The 21,928-nt window shown below is 41.2% G+C and overlaps 2 protein-coding genes across 2 annotated transcripts; one reads left to right on the plus strand and one right to left on the minus strand.

The window, feature by feature from the left end:
- Positions 1 to 755: 755 nt before the first annotated feature.
- LOC131262414 (JNK-interacting protein 1) lies at positions 756 to 10,268 on the minus strand. Its single transcript, XM_058264407.1, has 5 exons — positions 10,186 to 10,268; positions 6,468 to 7,063; positions 4,363 to 5,111; positions 2,772 to 2,956; positions 756 to 2,686 (listed from the first exon to the last, which is right to left on the minus strand). The coding sequence occupies exons 1-5, from the start codon at positions 10,266 to 10,268 to the stop codon at positions 2,614 to 2,616; spliced, it is 1,686 nt and encodes a 561-aa protein (XP_058120390.1). The 3' UTR covers positions 756 to 2,613.
- A 5,218-nt stretch (positions 10,269 to 15,486) lies between these two features.
- On the plus strand, positions 15,487 to 20,680 carry LOC131264686 (tryptophan 5-hydroxylase 1). Its single transcript, XM_058266957.1, has 9 exons — positions 15,487 to 15,594; positions 15,758 to 15,763; positions 17,349 to 17,676; positions 17,739 to 17,904; positions 17,997 to 18,047; positions 18,443 to 18,724; positions 18,808 to 19,167; positions 20,306 to 20,522; positions 20,609 to 20,680. The coding sequence occupies exons 1-9, from the start codon at positions 15,487 to 15,489 to the stop codon at positions 20,678 to 20,680; spliced, it is 1,590 nt and encodes a 529-aa protein (XP_058122940.1).
- Positions 20,681 to 21,928: the final 1,248 nt, after the last annotated feature.

The raw sequence follows: 21,928 nt of genomic DNA on the forward strand, positions 1-21,928 counted from the left end.
ATAGGAAAAAACGTGTTTCAATGTTAGTCGTCTCATATGTTTTAAGAATGTTAAACATTCGCGTTGTTTCTTGCAGTTTGTTCATTTTTATTTCGTATGTTATAATACTCACTTTCCAACTTTATTGTTCATTAGATTGTTGTAGTAGAATTTTAACAGATAAATGAGATTTTCGTGTGCTTTTCTTTCCAATGCAGCTGGATAAATATATATTTATTTTGTATGTTATAATTATGTGGTTTGTGTATTTGTGTTGAAATTTTTCCGTTACTCGTATGTTCGCCCTCGTGTTAGTTTTAATCATGATAAATCAGCTCATTGATTACAGTTGAACGTCATCATTTTTTGCAGTTGTTGCTTACATTATGCTTGAATATTCGTGAGTTTACTTGGTTTCTTTTAATGCTTCTTACTTAAATGTTAGTACTTTCCATTTTTTTACGTACAGGATAAACAGTAGTTTGTCGAGGTTGATGTTGAGTGATCAATTTAACTAGTAATTGCTGTGTATGTCTTTTTTGCCTTGTTGTGGAATGCGTTTGGAGAAGGTAATAAGAAAAGCTTTAGCGTTTATTCTCCACGACTTGCGTTTGCTACCATTTTTTGCAACATCCCGCGCAAGCACTGTCGCCACATTCAAACGAAATAATTGAATAAACATACAGTATTACACTTAAAACCGTCAGCAGTAAGTATCACGTGTGTAGTTTGTTTATTTTTTTTATTTCTTCGATCAATACAATTTGCCATTAACATAGGAGTATGTAACAGAGGGCTTTGATTTTTTTTTTTCAAAAACTAGACATTTGCTGTAGCTCTGTTATTATTTCTGTTCTGGAAATAAAAGCGATCGGTAATATTCTTCAGCCCTTCTCTGCAAAGCAGTGTTTATCTATGTTGCCGCTTTCGTTTATATTCCCTCTAAAGCCGTTTTTTCATTGCATTACTATTCTTTCTGTGCTATAAATATAGTTTTGTTTCGTTTCCGTTTAACTGTTCCTTCCGGGCTGCTTCTGCTAATCCTGCCTGCTTCACTTGTTAGCCATTCGAGTTCAAGTTGCTTATTTTATCTACTGGTATGTACAGGAAAAACAAAAATGTACGAAGAATTTGCAAAGAGTTCGCGAGTAAGTTATTGTGTTGCATGATTCAGTTTCTTAGAGGTTTTTTGTAAGATTTATGTTGTGTGTGTGATTTCTTCTTGTGGTTACGTACTGTTTATTTAACGCACTGTAAAGTGCCCATTTTTTGTACATTTCATCAGATGAAATGTACTTCTATTAGTTCTACCATCTTTGTATTCCCCTTGCTTGACTTTTGCTAATTTGGATGGTGATCCTACTTTCAAATTTCGCATGGAAGTAAAACAAAGCCTGACCAACTTTGTCAAATGTGTGCTAACAGCGATATTTTGAACGTATTCGGTCCCATTGATTCGATAAGCCTGAAGATGCTGTTGAGTTGCTGGCCAGAATCTCGAACGAAATCGTCGGCAAGCATCCGACCATCAGTGATCCACTAAACGGTGTTTTGTTCTTAGATGCTTTGAGATTCCAGATAATTTAACATTGACCGATCGTTTGTTGAAACGACATTGATTCCGAATCGTCCGACCATGGTTTGTGAAATAATATAACGTTCTGATGTGCCCCAGTTAGAGTCGTCCCTATTCCTCTCATCTCCTCGCATTACTATATCACTAGTTGTACATGAAAAAAGGAGAAAACATGTGTATCAACTGGAGAATATTAAGTTCTATCCACTAGCTGCCCCACTACTCCTTGTTCATGCAAAAATCCTTCCCCGTATGAAAAATTCGCCTACTCCACTATCTCTCTGAGCACAAAAATCCTTCACAAAATTTACAAAGCTTTCAACACACTGGAAATAACTTTCACCTGCAGCTCGCTTGATCAGCAGTATGTTGAATTTTAAACAGCCCAAGTAAATGTGCGGACCATTCTAGGCGGGAGGTTTGCTAGCGTCACTAGGTGCAATCATGCAATATAAATAACCGATAACCCCTGTTGTTTCTACCACCAATGAAAATTATTGGCAAAAGTGTCCTCCAAGCAGGTGCTAGAAAAGCAGACTTTTCTTTAAGCTACTTGCGTCCTTTTCCTACCAAAATGATAAACCAAATCAAAACGTTCAGATAAATACACACTAACAACGTAACTGTCGCCCACGCTAAAGCGACCCCTGCTATTTTTCTAACATTTATTTTCTTTGGTTTTCTTTGCTCACGGTTTTGGTTCCTTAGCTAGTACGGGAAAACACTGGTTTTAATGATACACGTGATGTTACACTTTTGCAAACTTAAACTTTATAAGCCTCAGTGCCAAGGGATTTTTTTTTCTAGTTCTGAAAAGTTTGTCGAATAAAATTTGCAGAACAAATGTACGTAATGTAAAACTCCCCAAAAAATGCAACATAACGTGGGATGCAACTAATCACTACTTTACAGCACCGAAAGCGATGGACAGTTTGATGAGGAGAATATCTTCGTTGGTAATAAGGTGATCTGTCTCTCTCTTTCTCTCTCTATTCTGTTTCGTCTCGCGTACACTTTTTTCCCACTGTAACTTTTGGATACCGCATTCCGTCAACCATTTAATCTATGTAGATGTCCTCGATTGGATATGCTGTTTCTATGAACTTCTGGTAGAACCGCTGAAATGCTCGACTGCAACGAAGGAAACGTCGACCGGAGGTTAGTTGTTTCGGTGCGAGATTCAATATTCATGCTTCCAGAAGGTATGCCTACTTACCCTACGGCTTCCGCGACCGGCCGGGTCGATTCGGTCCCCTGGAATACGTGACACGCGAACCGCTGCACCGTCGGGTGCTTCGTGATGAAGCCGATGTAGCGATGGTCTCGCGGGTGGAACGCGCAGAACGATACGTTCTTCAGCGAGTAGAAGTAGTCTATGCACGGCCCTTTGGATTTTTTGTTCTGCACCACCGGAAAGGATATCGAAAAAAACACACAGAAGTGCACAAACAATAAAAGAAACATTAATTTTTCATGCCGACGGTTGGGGAAGACGCTTGAGAAGGGTTTCATTAGTGTATTATTAACAAATGATAAAATACTTTCCCAAGAGTGATGTAATATTGTGAAACATACACATAGTGACTTATGGAAAAACTTCTTTTTATTGTGCTGTAGTATATGTCCATGCGTTACATCCGCTTTGCATTCTAACTACGTTTCATAATTAATAAAAATATACTACATCAAATAATGTAGCAGTATTCAGTATAAAGTCAATCTTAAAAAGCCTCAATATCAATAAAAACTTGTGGCTTTATACAGACACGTTAAGTGAGAATTATATGTGTTTAAATTTGGAAGTTGGATTTTTTTAGTTTTTTCAAGAAAAATTGCTTCTCGTATCAACTGTGTAATGAGTTTAAAATTTACTTTCGACTGCATGTACATAAATGAAAAATAAAAAAGGTTGAGAACGGTGCATCTGAATTATCTGAATTTTGTTTTTGTGAGGAAGAAAAGGTCATTAAGTGTCACGTTTTTGTATTGTGTTTCTTTGTGCTAATGCACTAACGTGTACTATATTACAGAGATGAGGGTAAATATTTTATCAAAAAAGAGGAAAATTCTCAGAATTTGAGGATGATATACGTGGAATTGTGTCTTAAAACGTAGTATGTTAGTTTTGTGCGCTCTATTCTGGAATTTAATAGTGTAATATGGTTTCCGCATTTCAACTGTTGGCACGATAGGATTGAGAACACTTAGAAAAGGTTTACGAGATTAGCGATACGGTCGCTCCCCTGGCGAAACTCGGATACATATCCTTCTTACCGCTCGCGTTGCCTTCCTTTAGGACTGCAAACACTCAAACAACGACTGATACTACAGGCAGTGTTTGTGGGTAATCTGATTCAGGGTGAGATTGATGCCCCAAACCTACTAGAACTAGTTAACTTCAGCGCACCTTGTAGACGGTTTCGTAATTCTGATTTTCTAAGATTATCCTCTAACAGTACGCGTTATGGCCAGTTTGCTCCAATGACCGCTATGAGCAATACTTTTAATAGAGCTCACTACGCTTTCAATTTCTGTGATGACGCTAATACCTTTAAGTTACGCCTAACAATGGACCCGAATTTTTTATAAGTTTGTTCACATGCGTCTACACTAGTTTTAGTTTTAGTTTTAGTTTTAGATACTCATTGGGACTCTGTTTGGTCCGTTGAGTTTTACATTATAATTAACATAATAATAAACATAAAAATATTAAACAACCACTGTGGAACCCCGTGCAGAAAAGCTTCGAAGTGTTTCGGAAGGAGTCAACTGAAAGACTATGTTTTTTTTACCGAACCAATACTCACCCTCGATCGGTCGACCATCCGCAAGCCCTGATCGGAGATCTCCAGTATGCAGGGTTGTGCTTTCGGCGACTCGGACCCATTCCCGACGATCTTCCGCACCGCCTGGCACACCACGCCCGTGCCCTTGTGAGCCATCGTCTCCACCGAGCCGAGGTACCCGAGCAAGTACCGCTCGCGCTTCATCTCGATCGACGTCGGGTCGAAGTCGTTGTAGTCCAGATCGACGGCGTACGCCGACGGGAAGATGCCCTGGCGCCCGGTGCGCAGGTTGACTCCCTCGCACCACAAATCTTCCGCCTCCTTCTGCACGTAGATCGGGTCCCCAATCTCCACCTCGATCTCGTCGTGATGCCGCGGGACGAACTTGTGCAGGGCGCGGTGCGTGGCCTCCAGCATCTCGAGCTGGCTGAACGGCACGCCTCCGTACGGCGGCGGGAAGGGTGAGGTGACGGGCGAGGCGGCCTGCGGGGGTGGCGGAGACATGCTCTTGTAGTCGTTCGGCGAGTGGGCCGTACTGTGGCCGCTGTCCACGTCCCCCAGACTCTGCAGCCGCTCCGAATCCGGGCTGGAGTCCTCGTCCAGCAGGTAGCTGCACTTGAGCGCCAGCAGCGAGCTCTGCTTGAAGAAGGTGGTGTGCTGCGGAGGTCCCCCGCTTGCCGCCGCCGGGTAGTGGCCATTTAGCTTGCGGTTGCTGGCGCTCAGCTCGTCCGCCAGCGATGTCTGTCCGGCTAAAAGTTGCAGAACGGAAGCTACAAGTAAGATCGACAGAAAACCGATCGTTATATAGGCAAAGGTGTTTGTTTTCGTAAAGTATAAAAATTTAATTTATATTTTTCCAAACCTAAATAAATTTTGGGAATTGTGCCAATAAAATGTTCTGAAAATCTAAATAGCTTCACAATTTTGTGAAGCAAGATGCAGGTCTTCAAAAATAAATTGGTTATCGTAAAAGTCCTGTTTTACAGCATTATAATCGTGCTGTGACTATAGGCACCATATAAACTATCCACTTTAAAACGGAAATTTTGACCGCTAAGCAGATTCTGAATTTAATTGAGGTATTAAAGGTTGAATATTTAAAGAAAAGGTAGTTCATAAAATTTTATGCTACATCTAGAGCACATATTTCAGATTTTTCTGTACAACCAGTTTCAAGAATCAAGTTGACTATAATCTTGACCGCTCTTCTTAAGACACTTTAATTTTTCTTTTCAAATATGCGCTATAAATCATTACACAACATTAAAAAAATAAAGTCATAGTTTTGTGATTACAAATCACATCCTAAGGTGACCACACAAATCAAAAATGTTGGGGTAAGAGGATGGGACTAATCATCAAAATAGCACCAATTTTCGTAGCAACGCATCCCGCATAACGCATCGAAACGCTAGCGTACGGAATAGTGGAACATAGCCCATTACGGAAACAACCTACGGAAATTAAAAACAATCACAACTTCAAGGTCAAATTGTGGCGTGATCTTAAAAATATTAAAGATGTTTTTTCATAGATGGTTTTGTATATTAGCTTTCTAGCGCACACTGTTGAATTTACATTTTCAATAAAAAAAAAGTTGACAAGGATTCAAAGTCCATTTAATTCAATCTTTTTAGCTTTACATCAAGCTGGCAGAATAATGAATTGGTGCATAACAAATTAAAATCGCCAAAAGATAGCCAAGAAATAGTATACTAAAAAGTAACCGTTATGAATTTTTAAAATCTTCAACAACGGTGAAGTTATAGCTAAAGACGCTAAACAGTTGTAAAATGATCACTTAAAAGCATTACCGCAAGATGTATTCTAATGTTCATAACTTAGAGCCAGTCTGTATAGCAAAATCATTCAGGACGAATTATCTTTCGTGTAGCAATGTACGGTCCTTCAACTCCACGGTTTTCTAAATTTCTTCGACTATTTTAAGCTATTGAGAACATGTTGCTTGTTGTAAAATAATAAAAAATAAAGAACACCATCGGCATAAACCGATTGAAAAACTATACATGACACATTTGCCAAGAAGGTCAGCAGATCTATAACTGATACCAAAATAAAACCGAAACAAAAGAATTCGTCTCATTGATTGCGTCACGTTGGCTTACATTTACGATTTTTAGGAATTTCCGGTAGTTTGCGTCTTCTCCTCTCCACCTGCCCGGGAATCCAGGGCAGCGAACTGGTTCGGGCGAGATGGGCGCTGTTTATTCCAGCTGGCATCATGCCAACACCTCCCGCTGGATGCTGTCCCGCGATCCCGTGCATCTCATTCGCCGTTCCTGTTGTTCCGGGAACTCCCGGAGTCGGTCCAGTGACGGCCGCAATTCCAGCCGTACACTGTCCATCCGCCGATGTGTGCTGTCCGTGTGACGGCGTCAGCTGTAACTGTAGTAAACTTTCCGGACCTGATCCTGCCACTACCACAAGCAGCTGCTCGTCGTCCGCCCCTAGCGAAGACTTCCTGGCGGCGACGTGCGCCACCGTCCGCAACCCATCGCCGATCTCGTCGTCCTCGCCCGTGCTGCTGCTGCTGCTGATCGTGCTGATGGTCTGGATGAGCTGCTGCGTTTTGCTGGGCGTTCCCTTGAGCACCGAGTCCACCGTGCCGTCGCTGGCCGACTGTGGACAGTCTTCTTCGTGGTCGGACGAGTCACTCTTCGACGACGGACTGTCCTCGTCCAAGTCCAGACCAGCGACTAGCCTGTGAATGTTGGCAGAAAGGATGGCAGGAGAAAGTGAATAAAAGTCCCGAGACGACTATAGGATTGGATTGAGGTGGCATAATTAATTTAACTCTAATTTCGTTGACTCGCGGATGACAAATCTCATCGCAACGAGAAGTCCGAGCCCTAACCTAATTGTGCTTTCATTTGATTTTAAATAAATTTAAAACAACCGCATTCCATCCCCGGCTTTCCATCGAGCCACAACGGACACCGTCATGGCCTCGGATGGACGCAGGCTCCATCTTGTTGACCCATTTAGATGGCATTGGCTCGTGGCAGTTTTCAAAAACTGCACACGAAAGACGACGCTCGAAACGAGCAAAGAGTGTTCCAAACTGCCAGTATCGAAGCATCCGCACGTTTGGCGTCTTACGTCGAGCGGAATGTGTGTTTTTTGTGTGTTCCATCCATTTCGTCTAAATATTGATCGGATTTTATCTCCTCCGGGTGACATCAGTCCGGCAAAATACGGCCGACCATGCGGATCTCTTCCACTCAGGCTCGTAAAGCGGCATCAACATGGCCGCCGGAACCGATCAACAAGGCGCCCCCGGATGTGTCGCAAATGAAGGTTTATGGCGAACCGGCGGCACGACGAAACAGAAGGTCCTCCACCGAGCCACGACTTACGCCTTGTTGGGAAAACGCATCAATTTAGAAGCTTCTGAGGAGAACAAGTGGAAACCGCCGAATCCGGCCGGATCCAAAATTCGATTAATTTTAGTACTCTCGATTAAATGGCGAAAGAAGGCAGAGTGTAGTAGTGGTAAACGTTCTTTATTATTTTTGTTTTCTGCTCTCATGCTCCATTCTCACTTTTCCGGTTTTTGTTGCGCTTTTTTTGCTTCTTTTTACCATCCATAGCGGCTATCAGCGACAGAATATCTTCAATATTTAATGCATCCAAACGACTTTCATCGCGCTTCAGACGGATGGAAATTGTTTTCCCGAGGCGTTTTGGAAAGCCCTATAAGCTTTGCTGAGCTCTGCGGGACCTCATTTTGGTATCGATCCCAATTGATACGCCGCAATCAACTGACTGAAAGTGCTCGTAGCAATTAGAAAACAATCAGATTAAAATGGAACCGTTCTCTGAATTAGTGATGAGTTAAACAATTCAAAAAGGTTCATGCAAAATGCGTGAATCAATATCTTAACATCAAGAATAAACTTTGATAAATTTGATCCAACGAACAACAGAAATATCAACTAGAGCATTGATAAGGTACGGTGTAATAGTGAATAGTTTTTAGCAAAACATTTGTATTTACATAGACAATAATGATGCGAAATAATTTGACCATTCCTGAGCGGCGGTCCGTTCTGAAAAAATAAATAAATAAACAATTTTACAATTCACTAGACCCATTATAATATGTGAATGAACAAAAACACCTAAGAAAAATTAAATGAATGGTCCTTTTGAAATGAAAAAATACGAATATGTAAAACAGAAAAAATATTCAAATAAACACCAGCTACAAAATGTTAAAGGCTGCTAAGTTTCGTTTCATTCAAAGCAAACAAGAAAATAAAGGACCTCATTAAGACTAGTGCCATGACCTACACCACCCCAAGTTGGTTTATTTGACTGGAATTATAAATGTTGCAATGCAAGAGTCACGCTCAACCGTGACTCATTAGTTGGAAAGTGCATTTGTACCACCCCCAAAACACATTATACTTCCTTCCTCTGCTGCGTCCTACGGTTCATGTGAAACCTTTTTACCGGCGAGTAGATGAGTAAGTGTATTTTAATTGAAAAGCAGATCCTACATTCTTCCCGCGGATCCGGCGGGAAAGTGTTTGTAGGAGGAGAGCGGCTTTCCGTTTTGTCCGCCCATGGACATTATGCCGTCCACCATAACGAACGCCGGGGCGGAAAAATCATTCGCCACAAGTTGGCGCTGGAACATTCATCGTTGTCGTCGACAATAAAAGTCCCGGTCCGGTGCCATCACTTGCAGCCCATGAAAAAAGGAACACGGTTCTTCGGTGCCATCCATCTGTGTGCTTTTTCATTTCCAACAGTGCGTCCTGTGCACGACAGTAGAATGAGCATTCGATGGGGGGAGCGTTGAAGTGGGTAGGATGTTCGGCGAGGTTTCCCACGTCCACTTTGGAAAATGTTTTTTCCTAGTCGTAAAAGCGAAACCGTCTTTTTCATCATCAAGAGCCCAACGAAGACAGGTGAATAAACTATTTTTAAAACCTACTCCATAAATCACTTCCTACGATGCTTTTATTATTGCGCTCGGCAACATTGTGAGAGATACACACACACACACACGCACGCACACACAAAACACACGCAAGAACATGTCATAGGTTGACGATGGACAGTTTTCAATCCATCCCGTTTGACGCTCTCCTGTTTTGTTCGCCGTACTAAAGGTTGCAACAATAATAACAACACATGCTGTTCAGCATCCCAGCGATGGAGACGGATGGTCTCACGTCATATGAATGCTGTTCAGGACAAACACCACACCTACACACACGTACACGCAGCGGGAAGCTGATGTCCCTGCACTCATTTCCTGCTCATCCGGAGCAAAAACCCCGACAGCGGCAGAAGAAGATGGCGCACTGGAGGCGACACATGGACTGAATCTGATACGCAAAACACCCTGCAGTGGCCCATTTCCGTCCGCATGAGGTTCTGGGCTTCCCGTAACCCCTTTTCCGCAGGTTCCGTGCATATTTTCATGGGATAATTTCCTCCGAACTCGACAGCCTGCTATTACTACCCGGTTAGAACGCGTTTTTATGCATCACTTAGGCTCGCTTGAACGTCGTGTCAAGGATTCGTGGCGAATGTCGTGCCGTGAATAAGCAGTTGGTGGTTAGGGTTGTTCCTTGGTTGTTTTTCTCTACTTCTTCTTTTTTGTTATCGTTGGTTTCTCTTAGAAGAACTTATGAAAACTGATTTGATACACAAGCACACGCGCATGCACACATCCGAACGCACGGTTCACGAGGTGATGGAGGAATTTTCACAGATCGCATTGAAGCTCTGCATGAACATTTTTTCCATACTTTTGCGCAAATGAGGGAAGATTCTATACCTCCTTTTTAATATTTTCAATATACTTACGAGTAAAACGGTGCAGGAGTCTTCCGGAACGTTGGCAACGCATCCAGGTTCTGGCGGAGTTCCTCAAACTCCGTGTCCGCCATGGCAGCAGCAAGTTTCTGTATGTGTGTGGGTATATTTGTGAGGTGCGTTTTCTTGCTTGCTGTACGGGGTGGCCGGGTTGGTTGCCTAACGTCGTCGACGGGAAATTTCGATTCGGCCAACCCTCACACAGGACACACCAAGGATTCGCATGAATCCAGATTCACCGAACCTTCTGACGGTGTCGCTTTTTCCCTCTGTTTCTCACTGCTGGCCCATCGTTTTTGCCGAGCTACACATACGCAAATTTTCACTATCCCAGCGTGTGGACGCAACACGCGCACTCACAACGCCACGGCACCCGTTCCGGACTGAGGAAAATCGTCAGCAGGGAACGGGAATTTTCTGAACTGCGTGTCACCCCGTACTTGCACCGACGTTTGCGATACCGTGTTCGAAATATGTGGTCTGTGGAAAAATGGAGTCGACGGGCTCGAGCAGGGTTTTTTCACTTCTTCGGATCCACCAAACTTTGGCCCGTCGTTCCGCGAGTTGTGCGCTGCACTATGGAGTTGGTCGACTACGATTTTCTCCGTCACGCAAAGGACGGCTGGCTCTCGCGTCTGCCAGCGCGCTTGACGTTTGCGAACACGCAATCTCCGCCCAAGGATGCCACTTCCGTTGACAGCTGGAGAAAAGCGGCGATTTGAGAGTGGGCGAGCGTAGAGTCAACAAAACCCTCCTCCGGACGCAACATATCTCGTATTTTCCGTGGAAGTACTCACTCGAGCGAGAGTGAGGCCATGTGCAAGGATCACCCCATTGATGATGGCGGCCAACGAGAGAGCGTAGGGGAAACGCGAGGGCACATGCGCATTGGGGTCCGCAGTAGGGTTTCCTTCGCCTGGCGTCCGCTGGATTGCTGCATGGCGCCCCGAGTAGCACAGTGAGCGAAGGCCGGTGTTATGTGTTGATGGTTGGTTATGCAAAAACTCATAAGCAATTGATTAGCACAGTTTTCATCCCCAAAATAAATATGTTGAGCTACCTATTAAATTCTGAACAAGTACGTCGAACTTCAACGTAATACAAAGTGTGCAAACAGGTTCTTCTTTAGAAAATAAACTGCTGAGGACTTGTACATCATGGCCTATAGTGTTCGAATATGCTGCAAAAAAGTGCCCATCAGATGGCGCCATTTTTAGGGGGTAAACTTTGAGAGAAAGTGTTGGGTGAAAGCTTATTATTTGCTATAAAATAATGTTCTACGTAAGTATTTTCCTGCGGAATTGAATAAATCGTTGCTCAAATGAAGAGCGTTTGAATGAGTATTACTGAATAAATAAGAAAAATTACGGAATGTTTTCATGTATTAAATTGGTACTTCGGGAACATCGCGACTTCTAGGGACAGGATTTGTAAGTACTGTAAGCATGTTAATATTTATGAGATACTAAGTTTATTTACTCAAATGAAAAAAACAAAAACTAAAAGAAAAACATAGCCAAAATATGACTTGAAAATACGGCTCATTAAAAATTGTAATTTATGCGTAGCGTTCAAAACAATACATACAGATGGTTGTGAATGATTTTGTTTGGAAATTCATGAGTTTTCAATACTAAAAAGTAGTAAATAAAAATAAAAAACATAACGAAAACTCATTCAGTAGAAACAGAAATATAGAAATAAAAGATGTTTACAATTAAAGTTTGCATTTAAAATAATGGATCAATTTGATCGCTGTGGTATCAGAAAATAAGAAAACCTAGCATTTCTGTTTAGAAAGCTTCATCAAGAGCAGCATTTTTTTATGGCCAGAACAAGTATGACAGAGTAATGATTTAAATTGAATCCAGCGTGGATAAAACAGTAAATCAATCTACGCTTGATAGAGACACTTAGAGTCTGCCGAACTCAGCTAATGTGGTTTACTTAGTAATTTGTTTCTTATGGAGATATCTTTAAACTAATTTGGAAGGCTGGTTCTGATCACGAATGGTTCTATAGGTTTAAAGTGCAACAGGAGGCAAAGCAACAGAGAGAAGGAAAAAACTCCGACTAACTCTGTCTGAAAACACTATTATGTTAGCTGGAACGTTCAAAATAAGAAAATTGTGCCACCTCGTGGGCTTCTATCCCAAAATTGGGTTCCGATTGGTTGGAGGATCACGATCTCCTTTTTCGATCTCTTCAATGTTCCCAAGCTGAGTTATAGAACTAAACTCCTATAGATCCCCATAGTATGGCTAAAAATCAGCGAGAATCCAATACTGTTCTTTCATTCAAGACAGACTGCTTATGGCGAGGTATATATCGTTTCGAGAGTGGTCAACATCAAAAAAAGTACCATCAGTGCATTAGAACTACCTGCACACAGTAAATCCTGCACAAGGATAACTAGAAGAGTGCCTAAACGGAGCAGCAGGTGATCTTAAAGGCCACACAAGAACCAAAAAGATATCAACATATTTCGCTTCGTCGGTTATGACTAAAGTTTCGGTCAACTATCATATGGTCACTTGGCAGCTGGTTGAAATCGGTTTTTTGAGGTTAATTCTCTAAAATATCAATTAAAATGTTAATGTATAATAAAATCTACTTTATTCAATTATTTGCACATGAAAGTATGTTTGTTTTTATGCGAACTGATTACTTGAGGCGCTTTAAAACCCAATTTCCGACAAATGATTGTTGGAGGACATAGAACTGTATTTCTTACTATTATTGTAGAATTGAACTGTCTCAAAAAGTGTTGCTGACGTAAACATAAATCAGATTAATTCGGCATACAACGAGAGCGTGTTCCAACAATTCTTCACTAAATTTCTATTCCAGAACTCGTTGTAATATCTTTCTTTCAAGAATCTTCGATTAAACGCCCAAAGGCAACATTCAATCAACAAGTGTTCCGTAAGAAACATACCAGCACTTATTTCTTCTTAGCATTATACAACTGCTCGCCAGCTTTCTCATGCATATATTCATTAGTCTATGTCCGTCACTAGCATCAATGTTCCTATACCGAAACCTCTGCTTCCCGCAAACCCGAAACTGAGGAAATCGTTGGATTAAGTGAATCGATAGCAGTTCACTTCTTCCTTCGGTAATCAATCGATTGCAATCGACAGGGAAAACGAACGTTCCCATATCAAGAAGAGTGTGAAAGAGAAGCTTTTTTTTGGATTCAGCCCGATTCAATCTACTTTGGCTTTTGAGTTTTTTTCCTGTTCATACATTGAAGGTGTAGAAAAAACTATCGACTGGCAGCGGTATACTTTCCTGCATCAAAGAAAATCACTTTGCCAGAACACGGGAAATATTCTACATCGATTCAGTCCTATTTCTCGACAGGCTCCGGTCGCTATTTCACTGTTCACGGTCGTCCCTTTCCGGCTAGCAACAAGTGGAAACTGGTGGCGGCATTGTTACACGGTTTTTCCTTATCATCACTATCATTATCCTCCTAGGGTTGCTGAAGTTCTGCAAAACCCAAACCCGCACGGAATAAGAACGCTTGTCTCGATTGAAGCGTGTCTGTTTGTCTGCCCCTCAGAAGTGTGCTCTTGAGTGCGTTCCAGTGCTCCGCTTTTCAAACAGTTCGTGTCCATTGACGTCCTTCGTCTGGTGGCGGGTTTCAACAGGGCTGGGTGCGTGATTCGCACGTCAGATGTGAAGTCAATCTACAAGAAAACCAAAACAGCGGCAAGGTATTCCTCCGCTTCAGTCTGAAAAGCGGCCATGACTCGGTCGCATGTGAAAGTACCCGAATAGAAACGGAAGCCAATGTGAGAAGAAATTAATTCAACTCCCTTGCGAAAAGGTTCACCAGTCCTTCCTTTCCCGTAATGAATTTCACCACCAACAACCGTCGCGTCCACGTGTCGGTGAAGACAGCTGAGAAACGGAGAGAAATAAATGGCGCCAAGCCACGGAACAAATAGTGATTTTATACAGAATACCCTTCCCAAGTAAGAGCCCCTGCGTTAAGTTGGTAGATAAACACTCGGACGAGATTCGCCATCGCTACAGCTGAGCGTTGCTTTCAAAGGCAGCGTTTGTAGCAGGTTGAGCTTGGCTTTTCCGAACATACGTTGTCGGAGGATACGTTGGTTTAATCCACCGCACAGCGCAGTTAAAGTATGTCTCTCATCCTTAGCCAATGAAGCTTCAATGAACTTCAAAATTAAGTCCCAGGGTATCCTTATCTCTGAATTTTAGCTTTAGCATGATCTACAAGTGAATTCGAACATGTTTCAGTGTTTTTAATGAGTTTTACTTTATAAAATATTTTCGTTTGAAAAACATAATAAATTAAGCTCATCGTAACTTAAATTTGACTTACAATAGATTGTATGGAAGTAGTTTAAAAATAAAAGCAGCATCGAGACTTGGAGCGTCATACTAAAAACAGATCCATCATCATCATCATTATCCTTCCCGGTAGCAACCGTTGGATCATCCGATGTCCCATCCCACCGTAGTGGTCATAACCTGCTGGTTGTGTTGATTTCCATTGCTTCACCATCCCACCCTGTTAGCCCTCCAGCTACGTCTCCGCCACGTGGCTTGAGCATTTCCTTCTATCCCGAAACACAGCCAGCATAAAATCAGACGACGATAAAGTTTAGATTATTCCTGACATTATCGTGATTCAGCCAATCGAGAGCGAAATTTTCTTAAGCACGATGACGAGAAAGAACATCCACCAGTTGGACGCCCCAACCGTTTGCCATTGCGTTCCGTGGAGTTGGGCGTTGGAGGTGAAAATGTGTGTGTCGAAAGGAAAAGATTTTATGCTGGCACTGGTAAACGCCCGAAGGAAAGGTGGCGAAGGGGGCTGGGGTTGAGAATTGAATGGCGAGCATCCTAGAATCTCCGCCCCACCACCGCTCCACTTACTCTGTTTGCGAATCCTGTTGGCGCCTCCATCTCTCAAACGCTAGGGAGGTTTTTCCTTCGAGCGTGGGATGGAAAACCCATCCTCACCTTCTCGGGGATGGGACAGGATCTCTGGACAGGCTATAAAAGCGCCATTAGTGATTGGAAAACTCACCAGTTGATTCTCGTGTGTCGTGCGTGTCGTGTCGGCAGTTCATCCGCGTTCTCGTTTACAGGAAGTGTATTTGGTCCCATCCTGCCCTGACCCATTGGATTTTTCTTGCAAATTGGCTTTCGCTTACCAGTGTTGCATTCGGGTTTTGCGGGGATTCGTGCGTGAAGTTATAAATACTTGCACAATAAAATCGGGCACAAGTGATCTTCAAAAAGTGCAACATCATGAGTGGTTCCGGCAAAGGATTATTGGGATTATGGCTGTACCACAGTGGCGATCAGGAATGGGCCGTCAAAGAGGGTAGCCCGTTGCACCGGCGAAAAGAGTTTGCTGTAAATATCAATCTCCGTTCTTACCCACTGTACATATTTATGAAAGTTTCACTATAACCACTGCTGGTGGACCGAAATCTGGATAAACCGTTGCACCTGAGTGTTCGTGTAGTGAATTTGTTACATTGTACATTGTGAATACAGTTTTGCATCAAAGAGCCAGAAAAGTGTAGTTTTCTATTTATCTTTTCTATTATTTCTATCAAATCGATTTTAGAGATACAGTGATCACACTTAATCAAATACAAACTGAAACTATTTCATTGTGAAAATATAATTTAGCAAATCCAGCAAATGAGTTTCCAAAGAATCATTGGCAATATGAATGAATGTGTTAATCAAATAGTATTTTATTTTGAGTTATGTTTGAGTAATTAAGAAAACAATTTTATTTTTTAATGCAAATTTATAAAGGACATGTAAAGTTATAGTTCACTATAGTAAAACTAAAAAACTTGCAATAAAATTAATATAAGGGCATCCTTGATTCGTTTTCATTACCATGATTGAAAAATATGAATATTTTAGAAAATTTACATTGCAAACTCATTTAATTTTTGACAATATTTTTAAGTTTCGTAACGTGTAGAGCATTTTTATAATCTGCTTCAATGACACCTTTAGTAGGACTAAACTCGTCAGTTGTTTGGAGATTTAGAATTTAGCATTTGCTAGAAAGGTTTTATACTGAGATGGTGCCCCGTTTAATTTACAGCAATTTATCAACTTGCAAGACATGTTCTTCTATGAATTTATGAGATGTATTCGAGAACACATATTCTTAAAATCGCTCAAAATGGTATGGAATCAAACTTTATAGGGATTATATTTCATCCACAGCATTGTTAAATAATTAGTCAGTTAGAAAAAAGGTCCTCGTTAGGACCTATGCTTATAAGATTGAAATGGATCGGCCCCACAGTCACACCTAGGGTGTAGGGATTCATTTTGTTCTTTAAACTTAAAATTATATTGGAAACTTATTGAGGGCGACTTTGAAAAAATATGGGCAAAGTGAATGAAGTCATTTGTGTGATGGAATAAAAATGTCGAAAATATACTCAATTTTGGAGTATTTCAAACCCTCAGAACGATTCCTTAACACGTTGGTTGACCAAGCCAAGACTTAGCTTTCCAAAGAGTTATATATTAATTTTTCTATAATTTTTATGTTTGATTTTCATTTATTTATGGGGCAAACATTTTAAACCTAATGACAGCTAGCTATCAAAAATTAAAGCCATGGTAGCCGGCGTGTCAATTATTATTTTTTATTATTATTATTTAATCCAAATTCATTGAGTATATTGTCTAATTTGAACTTCAGTTTATAGACATAATTTACAATTGCAGTCTTCGGTTAACCAATAAATCTTAATAGCAACGCCAACGTTGTGTTAGTGATTCTTTTATAGTAGCAGTGGCAATATAAAAATCGATTGTATAATTAAATCTTTAACCAGAACGACTCATAGCGAGAATCGGAGTATTTTGAGCGTACATCGTTGTAGTTGGATTAACATATAAAATGTTATATTGGCGTAGACAGCAAAGAAACACGAATAAAACTTTGATGTATTTTTATACATTGGTTTCGATCGACATGGTGCGATTTTTAATTGAAGTTAAATAATAAAAACAGTATATTTTGAATATTTCTAGGATAAGTAACTGGGTTTTTCAGAACAGTTGTGTATCCTAATGTTTTAAATATAGCGCTGATGTTATTTCTTCTACCTTCGTTTCATTGCCAGAAATCGGTCGATCACAGCAATGGAAACGAGCGTACGGTTCACGGCGACCGGACGTCGATCATTTTCACGCTGAAAAACCAAATCGGTGGCCTGGCCGGAGCGTTGCGCGTGTTTCAGGAGCTCGGCATAAACGTGCTGCACGTCGAGCTGAACAAGAGTGGTGAGGCGTGCGATCTCGCGGACGTCCTCGTCGACATCGAGTGCGACGCGAACCGGCTCGAGCAAGTGCTCAGATTGCTGAAGCGCGAGGTCCAGTCGGTGAACTATGCGGCCCAAGTGAACGCCGATGGACCACCGCCAACGCCACTGTCCGCTTGTGGAAGCTTCGGTAGGGCGAGGGTTTTTCTTCCTGCTGCCCTACAATACTAACGAAAACTTTATTTGTGGCAGACTTTGGTGAGATGCACTGGTTCCCGAGGAAAATCTCCGACCTCGATCGGGCGCAAAACGTGCTGATGTATGGCAGTGAGCTGGATGCGGACCATCCTGGCTTCAAGGATCCGGTGTACCGCAAGCGTCGGGAGCAATTCTCGGCCATCGCCACCTCCTACAAGCAGTACGTCGACAAGCAACCGTTGTAGAGAAACAGACTCTGGTTTTCTCCGAGACGCTTATTTTCGTTCTTTTTCCATCTTTTCCAAAAACAAGTGGCAACCCGATCCCGAGAGTGCAGTATACACCGGAAGAAATCAAAACATGGTAAATTTAATTTGCATGCTTCTGGAAATTCTCAATCCTCAAGATATCCACTCCCAAAGTCATCAACGCCTTTCCGAGCTGGTTGTAGTCAATTTTAAAAGCTGCTTTAGACTGTTTCCGGTGGTCGGTGGTTTCTAGTAGAGGAAAGGATGTGGATGTCTATCAATCCGATCCTTTTCTCAACCTAACGAGCCTCCCATTCAAACAGGGGTTAATTGAGTTTGGCAAGAGGTTTATTCCAATCTCGTCCCGTGTTTGCACCGGACGGATCGTGTGAGAAGTCTGGTCGTCGGTTCAACATAAGATGATAGCTTTCGCCTGTCTTATCGATTGACCCGTGGTCTTTATGCCTGCTCTTTTCTCTCTCTCACTGCCACTCACCATACGCCGCACAGGGGGACCGTCTTCCGCGAGCTGCACAAACTCTACATCAAGCACGCCGTCCCGGAGTACCTGGAGAACTGGCCGGAGCTGGTGAAGTACTGCGGCTACCGGGAGGACAATCTGCCGCAGCTGCAGGACATCAACGTGTTCCTGAAGCGCAAGACCGGCTTCCAGATTCGACCCGTCGCCGGATACCTCTCACCCCGGGACTTCCTGTCCGGGCTGGCGTTCCGTGTGTTCCACTGCACGCAGTACATCCGCCACTCGTCCGATCCGTTCTACACGCCGGAGCCGTAAATTGAAATTTCGAATTATACCGTCCATACGAGCTCGCTGCAATCGTCAAATGGCATAATTTGAAATTTTGTATTTCCAGCGACTGCTGCCACGAGCTGCTCGGCCACATGCCGCTGCTGGCCAACGCCAGCTTCGCGCAGTTCTCACAGGAGATCGGGCTGGCCTCGCTCGGAGCCTCCGAGGACGACATCAACCGGCTGGCGACGCTGTACTTCTTCACGGTTGAGTTCGGGCTCTGCCGGCAGCAGGACGGTAGCTTCAAGGTGTTCGGGGCGGGTCTGCTGTCGTCGGTGGCGGAGCTGCAGCATGCGATCACAACGCCGGAGAAGATCAAGCGGTTCGATCCGGAGGTGACGTGCCAGGAGGAGTGCATTATCACGGCGTACCAGAACGCTTACTACTACACCGACTCGTTCGAGGAGGCCAAGGAAAAGATGAGGTGAGAATGAACTGGCGATGGGAAGTTGCGCATGCAAACTTCAAGTACCTTAAACATTTGAACTGCTACGAAACGTTTGTGAGGAATCATTATTTTAGAAAAGTTAAAATGAAGGATAGTTCTTTACACTGTTCTTTTCTTATTTATACACATTTGGATACGTCACGAGTTTTGACTACCGCACCAAAAAAATATATATATGCTCTCATATGCATCAAAATAAAGAAAACAGTGACAAGAACAATTTATCAGTTTTACATTTCTAAAATAATTGTTCCTCACGAAGCAAATGTTTCTGCTTTAGCCTCTTGTGTACTGACTTGGGTGTAGTGTTTATCTTTCGGAAAGTTTGGTTTCGAAAAAACGGTGGTGTAACAAATTCTATAACCAAATTTGGTCAAAACTATTTTAAAGATTGTACTATAAATTGAAACAGCGTGGCAGGCAATGTGTTAAGACTTTTTCTGCCAAGCACTATTAACATTATTTTAGTAAAAATATTTTTTTATATGTATATATATAAAATATACTGTATACTGTTTTTAAACCAACAACAAATATATTAAGCTTGCCTAGCGTTAATTTCTTACGTCTATTACAGTCTATTACAATAAGATTGCAATATTATATGAGTTTCGTGACAATTCTGAATTCCTTGTGTGGGTCATTAGCAGTCAAAATGTTAAAGTGTACACGATTATTACTTTATTAATATTATGTGCAAGTTTCATGTTCATATCTATTTTTTATAAATCTTGACCATTTTGTAGGGGTTCGAATGGGATTCACTGACATGATTAATAATATTTTAAATATAAAAATAAAAAATATAAAGGTAAAAATCGTGTACCGCTATCGTGGGAAATGAAATTAGTCAGATTCTGATTACTCCAGTAAAAATTTGTTGCTTTAAAAACTTGTTTAATAGTAAATGTAGAGCACACAAATTTAAATTGTTCTTCTTCAAGGATTTTATATTGCATAAAAAACAAAATATTGTGTTTCGCTCACAGTTTTAATTTGAGTAAGAAAAATTTGATAATTTGTTCTTTGATGAAAACCAGGGTCATTCAAACGTTTGTTTTTAATCACTATCGACTTTTGACAAATTCTCAAATGAATCACTGTTCCATTTCAGAGCATTCGCAGAAAACATTCAACGACCCTTCGGTGTGCGTTACAACCCATACACGCAAACGGTGGAGGTGTTGAGCAACGCGAAGAAAATCACCGCTGTCGTCAGTGAACTTCGCGGAGACCTCAGCATCGTTTCATCCGCGCTGAAGAAAGTGTCAGCCCTAGATGAAAATCTCGATGTCGAGTCGATCGAAAAGCTGCTTTCTAGTAGTTTACACGTGCGTGAAACCTCTAGGAGGAAACAATGATAGTGGTAGATTAACTAGTAAAATATCCTACTTTGTTTTTAACTGATCCATTTTAGGTAACCGATAAGAGCCCCAATTCGGAAAGCTCAGACTCAAATGATAAAGCAACCACACCGAATCCGGAATGAATACTCCATACTTTTATGGTTAACATTGTAAGAACTGGCTAAATATATTGTCCTTCAATAAATATTCTATCACTGTTCAATGAAAGCCGCTATGCATTTTTTAAATCTCATATCGCACTTGAAAAATAAACAAAACATTCAATCATCTTTCTTATGAAACATTGTGGTTTTACAAAACACACGCTATTCTTCGAGAACTATTGTCAATGTATGTGTTGATTCCGCAAGGGATCGTTAGTAACTTAAAAATAATAGAAACATGTTTATTACACTTTTTTATTGAGTAGCGTTTTGTTTTGCAGTTGCTATTTCTTCTTAATTAATTATTTAAAAGAAATGATTTCTAAGCATCCGAATATAGTTGATAAAGATCAAGCAACAAACTACCAAATTTTCAAAAACACAGAATAGTGATTTTAAATAGTCTATATTGATAAATATCGTGGAAACATCAGTCTTTTCTTTGAAAAGATAATTTGGATTATTTGCAATTCAGAATATCACTGATTATAACTCGATTGTGATTTGAAAACAAAATTACAATTCAGAACATAACAAAGAAATAATTGATAGAACATAGTAATACAGTTGGTCCCCGCAGTACGCTATACTCGATATACGCGAATTCGCAATACGCAATTTTTTACAACTGACAGAGCTCATAGCGTTGCTTAAGTTCTGATTAGTCAATTTTACTTTGTTTTGGTAGAATGAAATTTTTAATATGCACTTCTTAACAGAGACATAATTATGCAATGTAAGAAATGGAACACTTATTAGTGATTTGGATGGAAGATATGTTAAATAAGCGGTTCCCTCTCAGTGTCAACTCTTCAATATGAGGTATAAACGATATGGCAGAGGAAATCCGCAATACGCGAAAATTCGAAATACGCTATTGCGTTCGGTCCCAAACATTCGCATACTGCGGGGACCAACTGTATATTCAAAATATAAATTCAAAATCAGTCCGTTGGAACATTCGAAGTTTCTCTTTTGCGATACTTGCGCCATCTACAACTTTTAAATACCTTCGGTATTTGAACAGTACAACCAATTTGAACAGATTTACTCTGCTGATACTCTTCGAACTTAATTCTTATTCTTCGTTGAAAACTCAAACAATTCTCATAACGTCCCAATTGATAATGGACATAATTCTCGCATTAATCAGAAAAAAAAACCAAAGTAATGGTATTTGTTTCACATTCGAAAACTTGAAGGAATGACGAAAACTTGGTTTGTAAA

Source organism: Anopheles coustani, chromosome 2 (assembly GCF_943734705.1).
Source record: "Anopheles coustani chromosome 2, idAnoCousDA_361_x.2, whole genome shotgun sequence".
In the NCBI taxonomy this organism is placed as follows: domain Eukaryota; kingdom Metazoa; phylum Arthropoda; class Insecta; order Diptera; family Culicidae; genus Anopheles; species Anopheles coustani.